Source organism: Anabrus simplex, chromosome 1, assembly GCF_040414725.1.
Source record: "Anabrus simplex isolate iqAnaSimp1 chromosome 1, ASM4041472v1, whole genome shotgun sequence".
Taxonomy (NCBI): Eukaryota; Metazoa; Arthropoda; class Insecta; order Orthoptera; family Tettigoniidae; genus Anabrus; species Anabrus simplex.
This window is the reverse complement of record NC_090265.1, coordinates 1,109,666,965-1,109,684,848: the sequence shown is the minus strand read 5'-3', so window position 1 is coordinate 1,109,684,848 and position 17,884 is coordinate 1,109,666,965. Positions and strand designations below refer to the sequence as shown.

Below are 17,884 nucleotides of genomic sequence, written 5' to 3'. Positions count from 1 at the left end.
TTCAATCTGATAAGCATATGTTTGACACCTAGGGCTCCAAACGATGCTGGCATATTCTATTTTTGGTCTTACTATGGTATTGAACAGACGAATTCAAATTTGTGTGTTTTTGAAGGGTTTTATATTCCTGATAATGAATCCTAGGGTCTTGTACGACTCAGCTACCATTTTCAGTAAATGCGAATTGAATGTAAGCTCGTGGTCGAATAAAACCCCGAGGTCTTTCATCTCGCAAACTGATCGCAAATCACTGTCACCTAGTTTGTAAGTGTAGTGGACGGGAGGTTTCCTTCTGGTGAACGACATCGATACACATTTTTCTACATTTAAGTACAGTTTATTTTCAGTCGCCCACTCCAATACACTTTTCAAGTCTAGCTGAAGCTGTTCACAGTCGTTTATGTTTTCAATGGCTTTGAACACTTTGAAATCGTCGGCGTATAGCAGACAGCTGGAATATTTCACTTGTTCAGGCAAGTCATTGATGAATGCGAGAAAAACTAAAGGGCCTAAATTTGACCCCTGAATTATTCCTGAATTTACAGGGTATTCCCGAGAAGAAAGTCCCTGGAAAGAAACGAACTGCTTCCTATCACCCAGATAGGAACTGAAAAAATGCAAGAGTTGTTTCGAGAAACCGAACAGGTTTAACTTACTTAGTAGAGCATCGTGATTAATTTTATCGAATTCTTTTGCTAAATCTGCAGCTACTACGTCCATTTGTCCGCCCGTGTCAAGTTCTGTGGACACTCGCTGAGTGAAGTTAACCAAGTTTGTGACTGTGGAACGTCGTGAAAGGAAACCATGTTGTTTGTCTGATATAAGAGGTCTTAAATATGTTGTTAGTCGATTACATAACATAAATTTGAAAACTTTTGCTAACGCGGATAAAATAGAAATAGGCCGGTAGTTGCTTATTAGTGTGGGATCACCTGATTTAAGTATGGGGCACACTCGTGATAACTTCCAGACGGATGGAAATATAGATGTTTTAACAATCAAATTATAAATAAATAGAAGTGGATGCTTAAGAACTTCTGAACATCCTTTTATCACATACGGTGGTACATGGTCTGGTCCTGCAGATGCCTTAGGTTTCAGCTTTTTAAGTGCTACTTCAACCTCTTCTAAAGCAAAGTTGTCAATATGCAACGTATCGTTAGTGTAAGATGGAGCGTTAGGTATGCCATATTGTGCCTTATGCGGGGAATATACTGATTGGAAGTAGTCCGCAAAGCCTTCTACAATTTTATCTTTAGTATCTAATACGTTATTTTCATATTTGTAAGTGTCGCAATCCCTACTATTCTTTCTCCTATTTTTAACGTATGCCCAGAAAGATCTAGTGTCATTGTTGATACCTTGTTCCACTGTCTCAATGTATCTTCTGTGTGCGGACTTAATTTCAGATTTAATTTGAGCTCTCAGAATTTTATATTGACTATCATAATGTTGCGTAATGTGCTTCCGCTTTCTGTAATATTCTTTTTCTTTCAATTTTCGAATTATGCTATCTTTAAACCAAATGGGGTATGTTTTGCCGTTACCTGTTTTTTTCGTGGGAACCGATTCGTTTATAGCTGAATAAAGGTTGCCGTAAAAACAATCTACTGCAGCATCAACTTCAGTGCATTCATAGAGAGAGTTCCAATTCGTGTCTGTAAGCCTCATGAACAGTCGTTCGTTGTTCGCTTTTTTAAAATTATATGAAGTCTGGGGAGAAGTGTTAGGTTTAGCCCGATGCAATGTAAATCGTAGCTCTATTTCTAAGGCTGGGTGGTGTACATCCTCTGGCAGTAGCGGGTCTGTGCTCCTTGTGCATTCAATATTTGAAATATTTTGATTAGTCATTACTAAGTCTAATGTTTTTCCGTTACAGTTTGGAACTGAATTACATAAGAAGAGATTATGAAGATTAATAAAATTTCTTAATTGTTGACTTTGCGAATTTGTGTTCAAATCACTGTTCATGTTACTTATTGACGGTATGTTGAAATCACCGACAATGACGACATTACTGTCGTGTAGCTCGTAATGAGATTCTAGCCATCCAAATATTTCACTGTAGACAGCTGATTTTGAGGAAGGTGGTACATACACATTACCGAAATACCATACTTTTCCTTGAATGACAACTTTCAGTAAGAGCCCCTCAAAACTATTTGTGACCTGTTCGGCCTTGAGCACAGTTAATCCTCTCCTGACAGCAGTGAGCACACCCCCACCCCTCCTAGTGCTATGGTCAGCCCTGTACACTCTGTACTGCTCACTACAGACCTCACTATCGAACACAGTAGAGTCCAGCCAAGTCTCTGTTAGAGCCACGAATTGATATTCATTGGCCTGAATGTTCTGACTCAGTTCAAGTTTTGTTTTTAACCCGCGCACATTTTGATAATAAATATTAAGCCCAGTGTCATCCATTAATTTACAGCTTATTTAGATCATCCTGGTTGTTAATTACAACTACTTTGGAACCCTGAGTTTTACGCATTTTAATGACTCCGTTTCTTACCCATATGTACGCGTAGTCCTTCCCTCTGCGGATTGCTCGGGCCTGGGCTAGCAGTTTTCTTCTCTGCGGTGACAGGCTCTCGTTGATTTAGATGACATTGTCGCCTGGAAGATCTGCGTGCCTGGTGGAGAGGTTTCTCTTCACTCGCCGTCTTTCCATGAACAGATCTTTGTCCATTCGCCTTACCAGCTTCACTATAATTCCGCAGTGTTGTTGATGCGGGGCTTTGGGGAGGCGATGACACGCGTCCACCATTTCTTCTTTCACCTCTATGTCCAGAGCCCGTCCAATCTTCTTAACTGTGTCCAGTACACTTTCGTTTTGGATATCAGGAACCCCCTGGATTTCAATTGTGTTCCTTCTTGAATACATTTCCGCGTCATTCACTCGGCACTCTAGGGATTTTATTTTTTCCCTTAAATTGCAGTTTTCCTGAGTCAGGTTTTCTATGTGATTAAAACACTTATCGAGATCAGTTTGTTGCTTTGAAATAAGCTGGGCCGTATCGTCCAACTTCTTATGACACAGATCGAGTGAGTTCCCTAAATCAGTCTCTCTTGTCTTTTGGTCTTCTTTCAGTTGCCGAATTTCTTCGGTTAGTTCTTTTAGAAGAGAAAATATACTATCTAAGGATGGGATAGTGTTCCCCACTGATTTCCTTTTACTGTTGTCTCCTTCATTTACACTACAACTTTCACAGGACCACACACTATATCTATTCAGGTTGTTCACACAATTCTTGTGGTACCACTTTTTGCACTGAGCACACTGTACTTTAAGGGCTCTTCCCAGCTCCACTCCACATTGCTCGCAAGCACCCATTCTGCTATGTTCGCAACAAGCTTCGGAATTAATACTACAGTATTTCGGGATTGCCGATAAGTAAATTCGTGTTTTTCTTTAATCACTTCACAATAGATATCACACACTTGAACACGTTGTATGAGTACACTCAAAATCCCGCTGTTAACACTTGAAATTACACACTTTCGAAGAGCTCGTTTCGCGCGTGCCACTCACTCAGACGCCAGCTTAGTTATCAGCCAGACCTTTTCTCCAGTCGCATAACATGGTATAATATATAGGCCCTAAACAATTTTAAAATTTCAAGTGATAGTTGACATGATAAAAACAGCGTTTTTCAAAACTAGATGCTCAAACAAGCACAAAAAGAAAAGAATCATGCAAAAATCTCCTATAGGTACAGAGATACAATGTTTTAAAAATCCTTAAAAATGCCCAATCCAGAACGTGTGTAAGGGATATTAAGGCCCAGACTGGAATGGGTTAATTGTTAAAAGTTTGTGTAGTTACAGCTAAAATTAACCTGCAGTAAAGGCAAAGCAATTAAAACAAACAAACGTGCAAGGTCGTAAATTTGCTCTAAAAAATTGTGAAAATTTTTGTCGTTCTTATCTAGGACAAAAACTCAAATTTAGTGTGAAAATTGTATCCTCCGATCTGAAAGTGATATAACTCATTGATGGTATAAATGTCTGCAGGTGGTCATCATCTTCCTAACAGATAAGTTCCTGGGAGGCCAGTTCCTGACCTATGGGATCCAGAACTCTCTCATCCCACAAAAGGAGGATATTGCATCATCTGAAGCGTTCCCGAAGGTCACCAAGTGCGTATTTCATCGTTATGGGCCTTCAGGTACGATTATTAAATATATTTTATGAATCGCATAATTAATATTCCCTTCAACAAACATTAATTACCTAATTTACATTATGCGCACTCACACAGTATTATCTGGAGACCGAGCGAGTTAGTTGCGCAGTTCGAGGCGTGTAGCTGTGAGTTTGTATTCGGGTGCTCCACTCTCGGCAGCAGTGAAGATGATTTTTCGTGGTTTTCCATTTTTACGTCAGGCTGAGCCTTAATTAAAGGCACGATCACTTATTTCCGAGCCATAGCCCCAAACTACGCTATTGTCGCCATAAGACCTTTTCGAGTTGGTGCGACATAAAGCAGAAATCACAAGGAATTGTTTAGAGAAGCCCGGCTCCATGGCTGAGTAGTCAGTGTCTTAGCCTTAGGTCCTTGGGGCCCCGGGATCAATTCTCAGCCAGGACGAGGGATTAATTCCCATTTTCTGTCCGGTACCTTGGCTGAATGGTCAGCGTGGTGGCCTTCAGTTCATAAGGCCTTGGCTTTGATTCCCGGCCGGGCCGGGTATTTCAACCATGTTTCGCTAATTCTTCTACGTTAATTTCCTCTAGCTTTGTTTGTGATCATCTTAATAAACATCTTCATTTACACACAATATATCACACTACTAACCTAGAAACACGCAATAGTGAATACATCTTCCACGTAGTATTGACGTCGGAAAGGGTATCCTGCCGTAAAAGTAGGCTTAAACCGCGTTATTTCCTATTCTAGATAACTGATAAAGAGGCCAGGAAAAAAGAAAAATGTTAATCCTCTCATCTTGGAGACTGGTGTTGTTTTGCTCCAACATTACCGCGTCTCACACACCACACACGACACTATCCTCCACCATATAACACGCAGCTTCCCATACACGACAGTCACCGCCCACCCTCATTGGAGTGTCTGTCTTACAAGGGCTGCACCAGGCTAGCAGTAACGACGAGTAATTAGTAGTAGTAGGAGGAGGAGTAGTGGCGGCTGTTGATTATTCTATTGGTGGTGCCAGCAATTCAAAATTTGTAAACAAATCCTTCAAAATTGCAAGTACAGGCGGTGCATATTTACGTATGCTATCAGTAACATGAAATCACATTATTTAACTGAGGAATATCTGTTCACAAGGTGCTATTTCCACTTCCAAAAAATAAATCAGTACTTCGTCACCTGCATATTATATTGAATATTATCGAATGCTGAGGGCAATCCACACCAGAAAGATGTAATTCCTTAAAAGTTGTACCAAAAACGCGATCATGTGTTCGTTCCATGTGCCTTTCACTTTACGTTTCCTGAGCTTTTCCCACAACTTTCTTAAGATGGCAATAGCAACTTTTAAACAGACACTCCTCAACTGTGCTATTACACAAGACCGTTCTTTTAATGAAGTACCAATTGAAATATAAATTGAGATTTATTTTTATTTTTTTGCTATTTGCTTTACGTCGTACCGACACAGATATGTCTTATGGCGACGAGGGGAAAGGAAAGGACTAGGAATGGGAAGGAAGCGGCCGTGGCCTTAATTAAGGTACAGCCCCAGCATTTGCCTGTTGTGAAAATGGGAAAACGCGGAAAACCATCTTCAAGGCTGCTGACAGTGGGGTCAAACCCACTATCTCCCGATTACTGGATACCGGCCGCACTTAAGCGACTGCAGCTATCGAGCTCGGTAAATTGAGAAACTAATATAAGCATTTTCTGTAATAATAACTTTAATGCAGCCATATAGCCGTATACAATTTCCATTAAGCTATTGTAAAAAATCAACGCACAATTACCAGTATTTTAATCTATATATATAAAAGCAAGTCGGGCTGGAGCGATGTATATATAAATATTTAAAAATGAAAAAAGACGTGAATTAATGAGGCACTTCCAGAAATCTCAGAAATTTGAAACTTGGTACGGCAGAAGCTGATGACCCCAGGATCCCTAGAAAAATCGGAAATTCTCAAAATTTCCTGAAGGAGGCACGCTGGGGGGGCTCAAATTTTGGGCACAGCATAAGGACGCAGTCGTATAATATATCCGAAACGACAACCTATTGGTTTCGTGGGCTAAAAAATTTTCGGGAATTTCCTAATTTTTATCCCCCGTCCCTCCAAATCAAGATGGCGGCACAACCGGCCAGACGAGGTAGACAATTGAAATTTGGTGAAATTATAGCTTTTGGTCCCTAACCGACGGGAAAATTCCGGGATGTTCAAATTTTTCACTATTAACCCCCAAAGATATCGAAATATTGAGGCAATTTTAATGACTGTGCAGACATTCCTTTTGAGCTATTTTTTGGCTAAACGGTAAGTCGTATCACAAAACGGATGGCACGATGTCGCTTCAATTCGGAGTGATCTACAACTTTGGTCCCGTGACATTTTGTCGTATCTCTCTCCCTTATACGTTAAATTTGGCCTATTTCTGGACTGTTCGTAAATTTGGTGATTTTTACAAGTATATTTCATTATTTGACACACTTATAAGAATGATAGGATCATCACGTTGGGTGCGCACATTGGCACGATTAAGGGCCATATGTGGACCAAATTTCATGATTCTAGCTTATACATAAGTAGGCAAAAAGTAATGTAAAATGTTAAAAATGTACCCATATTTCAGCCTATTCAAAATTTGAACTCCATTTACCCCCTTAATATGGGAGATACGAGAAAATGGTTCAGAACAAACATGTAGAGCGATAAATGAGGCGTCTGATGGCGTAAACCGTTTCTTAATATCATGAACTGTTTAGGAGATATGAATCACGAAGTGGAAGTCTGCACTTTTCAACGTGCTCATGCTTATCCGTCATCTGTATATATAAAAGCAAGTCGGGCTGGAGCGATGTATATATAAATATTTAAAAATGAAAAAAGACGTGAATTAATGAGGCACTACGAGAAATCTCAGAAATTTGAAACTTGTACGGGAGTAGCTGATGACCCCAAGATATGGCCAGAAATTGCGTCTTATCGTACAATCCGTTTTACGATTTGAAGTACCGTTTAGCAGCAGTTATTCTGTAAATGATGGTTAACAACCTTATACTTCCGTATGACGACTATATTCTTTCATTGACGTCGATTTGTAGCAATCTAGAAAGGGTTTGTCTGCCATTGGTATTAAATACATTGCAAATCGATAGTGACTGTCAGAATGAGGGCTTCTGCTATTGTTTTCAGTCTTCCCCACATCGACTTTGTCAGGCAGTAAGAATGGGGTCGTCCTCCATCTCTTGCGCACTATTTTAATGCATAATTCCCTTCTCGATTCGACTAGCAGAACTATAGGGAGCGTGCAATTTTTTAAAAAACTATTTTACCCGATCCTGTTTGTCAGTAGGCAAGGGTGTCTTCCATTATAAACAAATTGACCCATCTAAAATGTGGCTGACGATAGGCATAGTGGCCTGCTATTATAATGGAATCTCACCAACTCGGTGTGACCGGCAGGAAGCTGACTGGCATTAGAAAATGCGTCTGCCATTATAAAGATAAGAACGCAACTCACTTTTGACTGGCAGTAAGGAAGGTCCTTGCAAATATAATAAAAGTTCCTCAAATGTAATCTATCTGAAAGTAGGAATTGGGGTCTGCCATTGTAATGAAACCTCCCCAAATCGATTTTGGCCGCGCACTAGGGAATGGGGTCTGCCGTTAAATGAAAATTACCTTCTTCGTTGTGAATTGCAGTAAACAAGTGGACTTGCCGTTATCATCGCAATTCCGCAAATCACACTTTCATTGGAAACAACGTCTGTGGATTTCACAATACTTATTCTGGGATAAATCCAAGACAAACCCAATTTAAAAATCTTATTCAATTCATGTGCACTAATTTACCTCGATATCCGTATACAATGTAGAGTACCGTAGCGAAGCACGGGTAGATTTGCTAGTTTTACAATAATCCATAAGGGAATGTGCTAAAAATTGGAACGCATGTTACACTGAAATTACTCATATAGGCTGAATTTCGTTACGGAGGTCCCTCTTTCGGAACATATTAGAACGTGATATCTCTCACAATGTTGGTTGCAACTGTCGCATTGTACCTGTAAAATAGCCCGACTTTATGGATTAATTTTAAGGTTAGTACGAAGTAGGTCTCAGGGAACTTCTGGGTGGTTTCTAGCTAGGACTTGGTACAGGAGGCAGGGTCCTACTTACAAGAAAATTTTTAAATAGATTGAATAATGGTTTTTATTCAGAAAATCCATTTCCAAGTGCACATCACCTTACTGTTGATAGTCGCTGTCTTCAACATCGCCTTTTGATGACCCGTGCTCCCAGTTCACCAGGCTGAACGGGGCCTGAACACGTTCTGGAAGTTGCTAATATTACGTTGAGATAAGACTGGAAGGTTGGTTTGATATGGGTTTGAGTCTCGAACTTTCGACGTTCTGGACGTTCTCCGACGATCTCCGACGATGTTGCGAGGTAATCACTCGTCACATAACTTACGCGACTGTCCAAATTTACACAGACCCCCGACACTTTGGTTTAATAGCACTGTTTCATATGCAGTCGAATTCACTCTTAATCTTGTATATAGAATTTATAAGTTCACTAAAGATGAAGATGCGGGTAGCTTCAAAATTGGAAGAAAATAAAGCACAGTTCATGAATAGAAATCATGAAACTGAAAATTGTTCACGCACTTGGCACAGTTCGTGGCGATTTTCCACTAAATAAAATAGCACTTGACATTGAAAGAAATGTATGACTGCCCTACAGTTTATCAAAGACACTGCTGTCAGCCATGCAATAATACTAAACACTTTGACGAAGAACACAGTTCGTTGTTAGGCGCACTTGACATAATAAAAGGCGACTGTTCGAGAGTTTATCAAAGACACTGCTGGCAGTGCACACTGTTCAGAAGAAATAATACACAATTTTGTTTGAATTGGATAAAGAACACAGTTTGAGTTCGGAGTGAAACCTTGGTGTCGTTGCACACGATTATGGCAATCACTTGCATTAACATTCACGTGAAAGTTCGAACACTTTCATAAACACCCTTGCTTATAAATTAAATTATGCTGACTGAGATTTAACAAAATGTCACAGTTAATAGTATAACGTAGTAGTGTCACATTGTAATTAATGACATGTTTGTTCAGAGATTAAGAGCTGCTGACTGATATTTAAAAAATAAATATCACAGTTCCTAGTATATCGCAGTAGTATCACTTTTAAACTAATATTGATTCAGAGACTAATTTTCATACAGGTAACGTGGTAATAAACTCAGTTCCACAAGAACGAAAGTAAGTTATATCGAGAAGTTTCTACATGCGCACAGAATATAAGTTCGACTTGACTGTTGTCACCTAAGTCCAATACATGACTTGTCGTAATCAGAGTTCCAACACACACAAAATGTGCAAGTTCAACTTGACGGATATAATCCGAGTCTACTATATAAAGACTTTGAATAATTTGATCTTCATCACACGCAAAAATTACAAGTTCAACTTAACTGATAGACTCAGTGTTCATTATAAAGACTTTGTTATACATTAGAGTTCACACGCGCACAATTTATAATTTCAACACGACTGTCAGAGTTTAAGTCCTACATGAAGACTTTGAATATTCGAAGATAGCCTCTGTCAGCTCTTCGACGAATACTGCAGCGTGGAGAGTCAGGCTGGAAACCCAGCTATTACTGTGTAATCGGGTCTAGTGAGCTCAGCTTATATTCAGTTTGGCACTCCTACGTCATCAGATAACGTGATCCCTTTGAAGCGGATTATCTCGTGAATCCCTCGACGGATTTTATTGAGATTCATAATTTGAGACGTTTATGTTATCCTCTTCAAAATGACGTATCGCTCAAGTCGCTGCGATTGCTACTATAGGAGTTTGAAATTTTTTCAATGGAACGTTCGCGAAGGTGTGACGTTCATATCCAGAACATACCAGGTCATGCAGGCTACACGTGGCATCAGGCGGGTAGTCTATCCTGTTCTTGCAGCTACGTCACACACACAGCTGTCGCCGGCTCGCCTGCTCGCTCTTCCAAACGTAAACAAACCAAGTTCGCTCTGAACGTCTTGCGTGATGATGAAGTACAATTAACAGTCAAAAAATACGGCATGTACAGGTCGTAACCGGTGCATCACACATTGTCTTCATCAGGTGCATGATAGGTTTCCTTTCTGCATAATCGGTGGTGAAAACCGTGCACTGCCTTTCGGGTCACGAGGTGTCGCAGTTCATAGTTTGCTCCCACCCATCTGCGAGAAATAATTGCCTCTATGCCGTAGAATTCCGTCCATACATCTGCTTTCTTTTGCTGTAGCTCCTTGGGTAGCTAGTTATAGGCTGGAGTAGATGGTAGCACCATGCGGCATCGAAGATCCTCAATAAGAAAGGTTTCCCTTATAATGACATACACTAGATGAGACATTGTGTATTTTGATAGACTTAACACTTTCTTAAAAGGTATGTGACCTTAACTTTTTCTAATCTTCTCAGGCTGTTGATGTCTAGTTCCCATACTATCTCGAGGCCGTAAGTGACTATAGACAGGAACTTGATATCGAAAAGGCGCACCACTGCATCAACTGACATCTTGCCCAGATCCGTTATCTCGGCCGTTGCCTTGGTTGCCGAGGGTGTTCTGTCTGTGATATCTTGGGTAAAGCACTTCCTGGTTGTCTGTAAGACGACTCCAAAGTATTTAAAGTTGTTAACTGTCCTAAAAATGTTGTCGTTGTGAGTTACTTTGTCAGACTGAGATAGTCTTCGTCCACCCTCTTTACTGATTTCTGATCGTTCCTTTTTCAATTGGCTTTACGTCGCACCGACACAGACAGGTCTTATGGCGACGATGGGAGAGGAAAGGCCTAGGAATAGGAAGGAAGCGGCCGTGACTTTGCCTGGTGTGAAAATGGGAAACCACGGAAAACGATCTTCAGAGCTCCCGGCACCTGGCAAGCGTAACTTGTTCTCGGACACTCCCGGCATGAAAAGCCATACGCCATTTCATTTTTACTCCATTGCTAATCAGCTCGGCCTCAGTGTCAGAGCATCATCAGTGTGTAAACAAAGAGTTCTACAATTCTTTGAATCACTATGCGACGTGGGAATAACAGCATGGAAAAAGTGATCATCCTTGGAAACGTTCCTGGGAAGAGAGATCGTGAGTTCCCACTCGCTGGACAAACATTATCAAGAATGAAAGGGGATTGAACCTCTTTGGTGCAGAACGTCTGGGTGAGGTCCACAAACGATGGAGAAAACTAAACAATAGCCTCCTCGGAGATCGCTGTCCTCAGAACTGAGGCGACAATAAGAGAGAGGTATGAAGGAAACGGCGAATATCGACACGTTACCAGCTCTCATATTGAATAAGTTACCAGCGAATTTTATAATATCTATGTCAGTTTTGAAATCTGGGATTCTGTTATGAACATTATCAATATTTTTCATCAGTTGCCTCGGTGGATAAGAGGTAGTGTCCGACTCATGACCACGAGTTCGCACGTTCGATCCCAGCTGTGGTAATCGATTTTTGAAGGACGGTCAAAATTCTTGGCACTCCAAGTCATTGTTGTTGGGATGTTAAAGACAATGGCAGCGCACTCAATGTCACCTGATAAAATTAAATTAAGTTAGCCGCAATATCCGTTCAGGTAGAATTTCGCATTCGGTGCTAACTAGCAATACAATCGTAATAAAAGTGGTGTACAGTTGGATTGCACTACTTCAGAAGACCTGCTCTACAATAGCTGAGGCCGTACGTTTATTCAAACATGCATTTTTAGATTAGCACCACCCGGCTCTATAGCTAAATGGTTAGCATCCTGGCCTTTGATCACAGAGGTCACGGGTTCGATTCCCGGCCGGATCGGGGATTTTAACATTCATTAGTTGACTCCTATAGCTCGGAGGTTGGGTGTTTGTGCCGTATTCATCATTAGAAATCACCCTGGGTAGGGCCTCATCCTCACAGATGCGCAGGTCACCAATACGGTGTAACTCAAAATACCTGCAACAGGCCTCTACGGAGGCCACACGCCATTATTATTATTATTATTATTATTATTATTATTATTATTATTATTATTATTATTATTAGTTTTTGCTAGTTGTTCTACGCCGCACCGACACATGTATGTCTTATGGCGACGATGGGATAGGAAAGGCCTAGGAAGTGGAAGGAAGCGGCCGTGTCCTTCATTAAGGTACAGCTCAAGCATATGCCTGGTGTGAAAATGGGAAACCACGGAAAACCATTTTCAGGGCTGCCGACAGTGGGGTTCGAACCACTATCTCCCGGATGCGAGCTCACAGCTGCACGCTCCTAACCGCACGGCCAACTAGCCCGGTATTATTATTATTATTATTATTATTATTATTATTATTATTATTATTATTATTATTATTAAAGTTTTTCTTTTAGAAATTACCATTGTTGTACATAAAGTAAGGGCTGAGAATTGTAAATGTTATTTTTAAAACGACCAATTATTGAAGGATGAGACTGTTATGCTTATGATTAATAGCATCATCACAATTTCTTGTTTTCAGGAACCATACAGAGACATGATTACCTATGTGTGCTAGCAACCAACATCATCAACGAAAAGATATTCTACATTTTGTGGTTCTGGTTCATCATTCTCGCCGTACTGTCTGCTCTGGCTGTGCTCTACAGTACAGCCATCATCCTCTTTCCTGCAGTTCGCAAATGGTTATTACAGTATCGCTTCAAGCTAACTGCATCGCGTAGCACTACGACTATTGTCAACAATACCCAGGTTGGTAATTTTGCATTAATGAAGTTCAAGTAAAGACCCCTAATGGAAAAACTAATATGAACTATGCCAACTCTTGTGACATATAGGGCTATAAACAAACCTCGTAGCATTACAGCTCTAATGGGCCTTGGACGATCAAGCCATAGCTGCTGTACATTTCGAGGTGACGAGTGATCAGCGTAACGATTCCTCCGGCCGTTAATTTTGGCTCTCTTGACCCGGCCAGCTCTCAGGGGGAAGGCACAGTTGCAATAGGTCAACAAATGCAGGGAATTAAATTACGGTACGTTTGCGAAAGGAGTGCTGCACCAGTTTGCAAAACTGTAAACATTACTCTGAGGGTTGTCCATGTAAGAACTTCAAACCTAGGGGCCAAAGAGCACTAAAATCCATACAATTCCTTCCTTTATTGTTTCAACCTTTTTTACAGAAACGACATGCCACGTAAACGAAGCATAGTTGGTTGATCGGTAAAACACATTCAGCCTAGGACCTGAGAAGTCAAACCAAATCAAAGTACGCAGGTAGAAAGAGCCATTTTCCAACTCTCAAAATCCACAGCCTGTTTCCACTCATTCGACCGGGTCAGGAATGGAATGAATGAAGCCCTCATCTAGTGGCGAGGATAGGAATTGAGCCGGCTTTGGCTGCCCTCCCCTGGGGCAATGATTAATGAGTGACAGATGAAATAAAATTATATTGAAGAGAGTTGCTGGAATGAAAGATGACAGGGAAAACCGGAGTACCCGGAGAAAAACCTGTCCCGTCTTCGTTTTGTCCAGCACAAATCTCACATGGAGTGACCGGGATTTGAACCACGGAACCCAGCGGTGAGAGGCCGGCGTGCTCCGCCTAAGACATGGTGGCTCTTTCCAACTCTACGGAAGATAATAATAATAATAATAATAATAATAATAATAATAATAATAATAATAATAATAATAATAATAATAATAATAATAATAATAATAATATTTGCTTTACGTCCCACTAACTACTTTTACGGTTTTCGGAGACGTCGAGGTGCTGAAATTTTTTCGGCAGGAGTTATTTTGCGTGCCAGTAAATCTACGGACACGAGGCTGACGTAGTTGAGCACCTTCAAATACCACAGGACTGAGCCAGGAACGAACCTACCAAGTTGGGGTCAGAAGGCCAGCGCCTCAGCAATCTGAACCACTCAACCCGGCTCTCTCTACGAAAAAACTTAGAAGAATTATCAAACCAACTACTTAGTTGCCAAAGTGAGATTACTTTTCGAGGTGAGCAATTTTGTTTTGTCAGTACCGAAACACAATATATTGTATTATTTACTGTATATGGACATGTGCACGGAACTCAATAACATGTCCATGTCTTATATGGGACAATAAATTCTTCTTCTTTGTTTCCACGGAGATTTTGAAAAGGCTGCGCATACTGTTACATGGCTTCCTTTCATCATTGTCAAATCTACACACAGAATTTGTTTTACGTCGCACCGACACAGATAGTTCTTATGGCGACGATGGGATAGCAAAGGCCTAGGAGTGGGAAGGAAGCGGCCGTGGCCTTAATTAAGGTACAGTCCAGCCTTTACCTGGTGAGAAAATGAGACATTACGGAAGGCTGTCAACAGAGGGTTCGAATCCACTATCTCCCGAATGCAAGCCCACAGCTACGCGCCCCTATAGAGCTCGGCATATGGTTGAAGTGCTTTTCTGGACTTTCTTTCATTACATCTTCAGAGGGAGGCTATTATTTCATTCAATGTCGATCTCCTTATTGATGATATAGGATTTTAAGATTACAAACACGTACCGTGCATAGCTGATGACGCGCCTTTCCCTCCATCTCTCTGGGCAACGGAACCGTCTGATGGCCCACACATGACAAATGGAGTAGAATTATTCCATTCGTTACACAGCAGTCAATTTTATTCCCCGAATCTAAGCATTTACAAGGCAATAGATGTTTTGAAAGAAATGCAATCTTTTGATACTATGAAAATTACTTCTATCAACAGGGGTAAATGCAACGACTCGGAATTTTCTCCAGAGACGCAAGAACAACATTTTAATCCATGTTTCATATATGATAGCCCGTGCATTTAAGTGTTAAAGCATTTCATTTATAAATCATATGTTGCAAACTTGACTCCTGATCAATTCACAGGTACGAGTTAATATTGTACCAGTGGCGGCGCGTGGATAAAACGGCTGGGGGTTCACTGCTGTGGAAAATGACGTGTTCAGATGTATTGTTACTTGATGTTTACATAGATGTAAAATAGTGACATTGCTAAAGCGACTCTCCTTTGAAGGCATACGGCAACAACTTGATGAAGTTACCAAAACAATGAAGAATGAAAGACAGAAAATATGAGGTGCAAGTAATTTAAGCTGATCCAATTTCCTCTGATTTTGAAGACGTCGCTTATATATGATCGTGTTAGGCAGACTACTGTTATTTATGACTTGACGATTTTGCCGTTTACTTTTCATAAAACACCTATCACTAATGAAAAGTTTCAGTAATCATATAAACCTAGGCTACGTACGCCTATTGATGCTATACAAACCGTAGTTACCAAAATATTCTAGCTCCGTTCAAAACCTACCACACGCGGCAAATTTTAACCACGCGCTCTGACAGTGCTTCGGCTAATTTCGGGACTGCTCGATGTAACTCGTGTCTATCGCTGGTCCAGTTGCCAGTGATTCCTGGGCTGTGTTTTCCCTGCTCCCCATAGCCCTTCGCCTAGCGCACCCTCCTTAAGTCCCACGCCCCGCACCTAGTCTTGAAATTGAACCTCTTCGCTGGTTCCAGAGAGCAGCCGAGTGTTGATGTCAAAATTATCTCTACGCGCGCGAATATACAGAGCTAATAATAGACTCTTGATAAACAATTTTACCTAGACTTCTCTATTTCTACGAGTTTCACTGAGCCACTGAATATACAGAACGCGCCGCACTGTATTGCACAGTATATCATACTGTACACATATCACAATTATTCCACTACCAAGTTGGCCGTGCGGTTAGGGTCACGTAGCTGTGAGGTTGCATTCGGGAGATGTCGACAGCCCCGAAGATGGTTTTCCGTGGTTTCCCATTTCCACACCAGGCAACATGCTTGGGCTGATCCTTAATTAAGGCCACGACCGAGCCCTTCCCAATCCTAGCACTTTCCCATCCTTTCGTCGCTGGAAATCTTCAATGTGTTGCCTGACGTTAAACCACCAGCACAAAAAGCAAATATTCTATTATTATTTAAATAATTTTGAATTATATTCTATTTGGCTAGTTGTTTTACGTCGCACCGACACAGATCGGTCTCACGGCGACGATGGGACAGGAAAGGGCTAGGAGTGGGAAGGAAGCGGCCGTGGCCTTAATTAAGGTACAGCCCCAGCATTTGCCTGGTGTGAAAATGGGAAACCACGGAAAACCATTTTCAGGGCTGCCGATAGTGGGGTTCGAACCTACTATCTCCCGAATACTGGATACTGGCCGCACTTAAGCGACTGCAGCTATCGAGCTCGGTTTATATTCTATTTACATGTATCAGTTGCGATAATAAGCATACAGTTTGTAATACTTAGGGCACATTTAAACAGACTGATTTTAATATCCGCGTTACTTTACATGTCTTACGTGTTTTTATTCTACCTGTAAATTAATTATATACTATTCATTACTCATTTGCCTTCTCAGTTATCATATACTTAATTAGGACATGTTTTGTAATAATGTATTTAAATATAACACGTAGTCTTACATGAAACTGCCTTTATCTTACATCAATGATACAGTCAATGGACACGTCATACACTGCACCAATTTTCATTGCATGGAAAAGCTCGTGGATACCGTGAACATTATCATCGACCAAGAATGGTGTTGTAAACTTACGCAGTCAAATAAACAAAGGGATGCTTAGTTACTTGATTATTTCATGACCAATGAGGTAGGATAAGTAATACCCTGGTTCCTTTGCATTCAGTTATAGAAATTTATGCCTTTCAGCGTTCAGTCTGCAAGTCACTGTGAATTTACTTAACTCCGCCACAATCCTCTATTTGTAAATAGTTCTGTGACCTCGTTTACTTCTATAACTCTTATTTTTAAATACACGCATGTTCATAAAAAAAACAGAACACCTTGAAAGACTAGAGATAGCAAGTTCATATTCACAGGACATGTTCATTAGAATGTTCTGTGGTATTCTGTAAAAAGGAAGTCAGCTCCCAGACGCATCGGTCTGTTTTCAGACCAACTTTGCTTTACGGGAGCGAAATCTGGGTGGACTCACGATATCTTATTCATAAGTTAGGAGTAACAGACATGAAAGTAGCGAGGATGATTGCTGTATGCATAAACCGGCCTCGGTAGTGGGGTCATGGCGAATGGAGGAGGACAGGTTACCTAGGAGAATAATGGACTCTGTTATGGAGGGTAAGAGAAGTAGAGGGAGACCAAGACGACGATGGTTGGACTCAGTTTCCAACGATTTAAAAATAACAGGTATAGAACTAAATGAGGCCACAGCACTAGTTGCAAATAGAGGATTGTGGCGACGTTTAGTAAATTCACAGAGGCTTGCAGACTGAACGCTGAAAGGCATAACAGTCTATAATGATAATGTATGTATGTATGTATGTATGTATGTATGTATGTATGTATGTATGTATGTATGTATGTACTTCTACCTGTCCATTGATTCCCTAAGATATATTATGAGTTCATCTGATTCGCCCAAAACACTGTTCATTTCCTCCTTCCCTCCCTTTCCAAGTTTCTTTATTACTGTCCAGAAAAGTTTCCCTGCTGAACTTAGACTTTCCAGGTTATTACCGAAATCTTCCCATGACTTATTCTTGGATTCAATAACTATTTGTTTCGCCTTCTTTCTTTCATCTACGTACAATTCCCCGTCTACATCAGTCCTTGTTTGGAGCA

At 40.8% G+C, this 17,884-nt stretch overlaps 1 protein-coding gene across 2 annotated transcripts in view; it reads left to right on the top strand.

The window, feature by feature from the left end:
- The window catches only part of LOC136858071 (innexin inx3), a 116,690-nt gene that overhangs the window by 88,159 nt on the left and 10,647 nt on the right, over positions 1-17,884 (top strand). For both annotated transcript variants that reach the window (XM_067137324.2, XM_067137325.2), the window contains 2 exons: positions 4,018-4,171; positions 12,715-12,944. In XM_067137324.2, the coding sequence (XP_066993425.2) occupies positions 4,018-4,171; positions 12,715-12,944 (384 nt within the window). The remainder of the gene's footprint in view (positions 1-4,017; positions 4,172-12,714; positions 12,945-17,884) is intronic.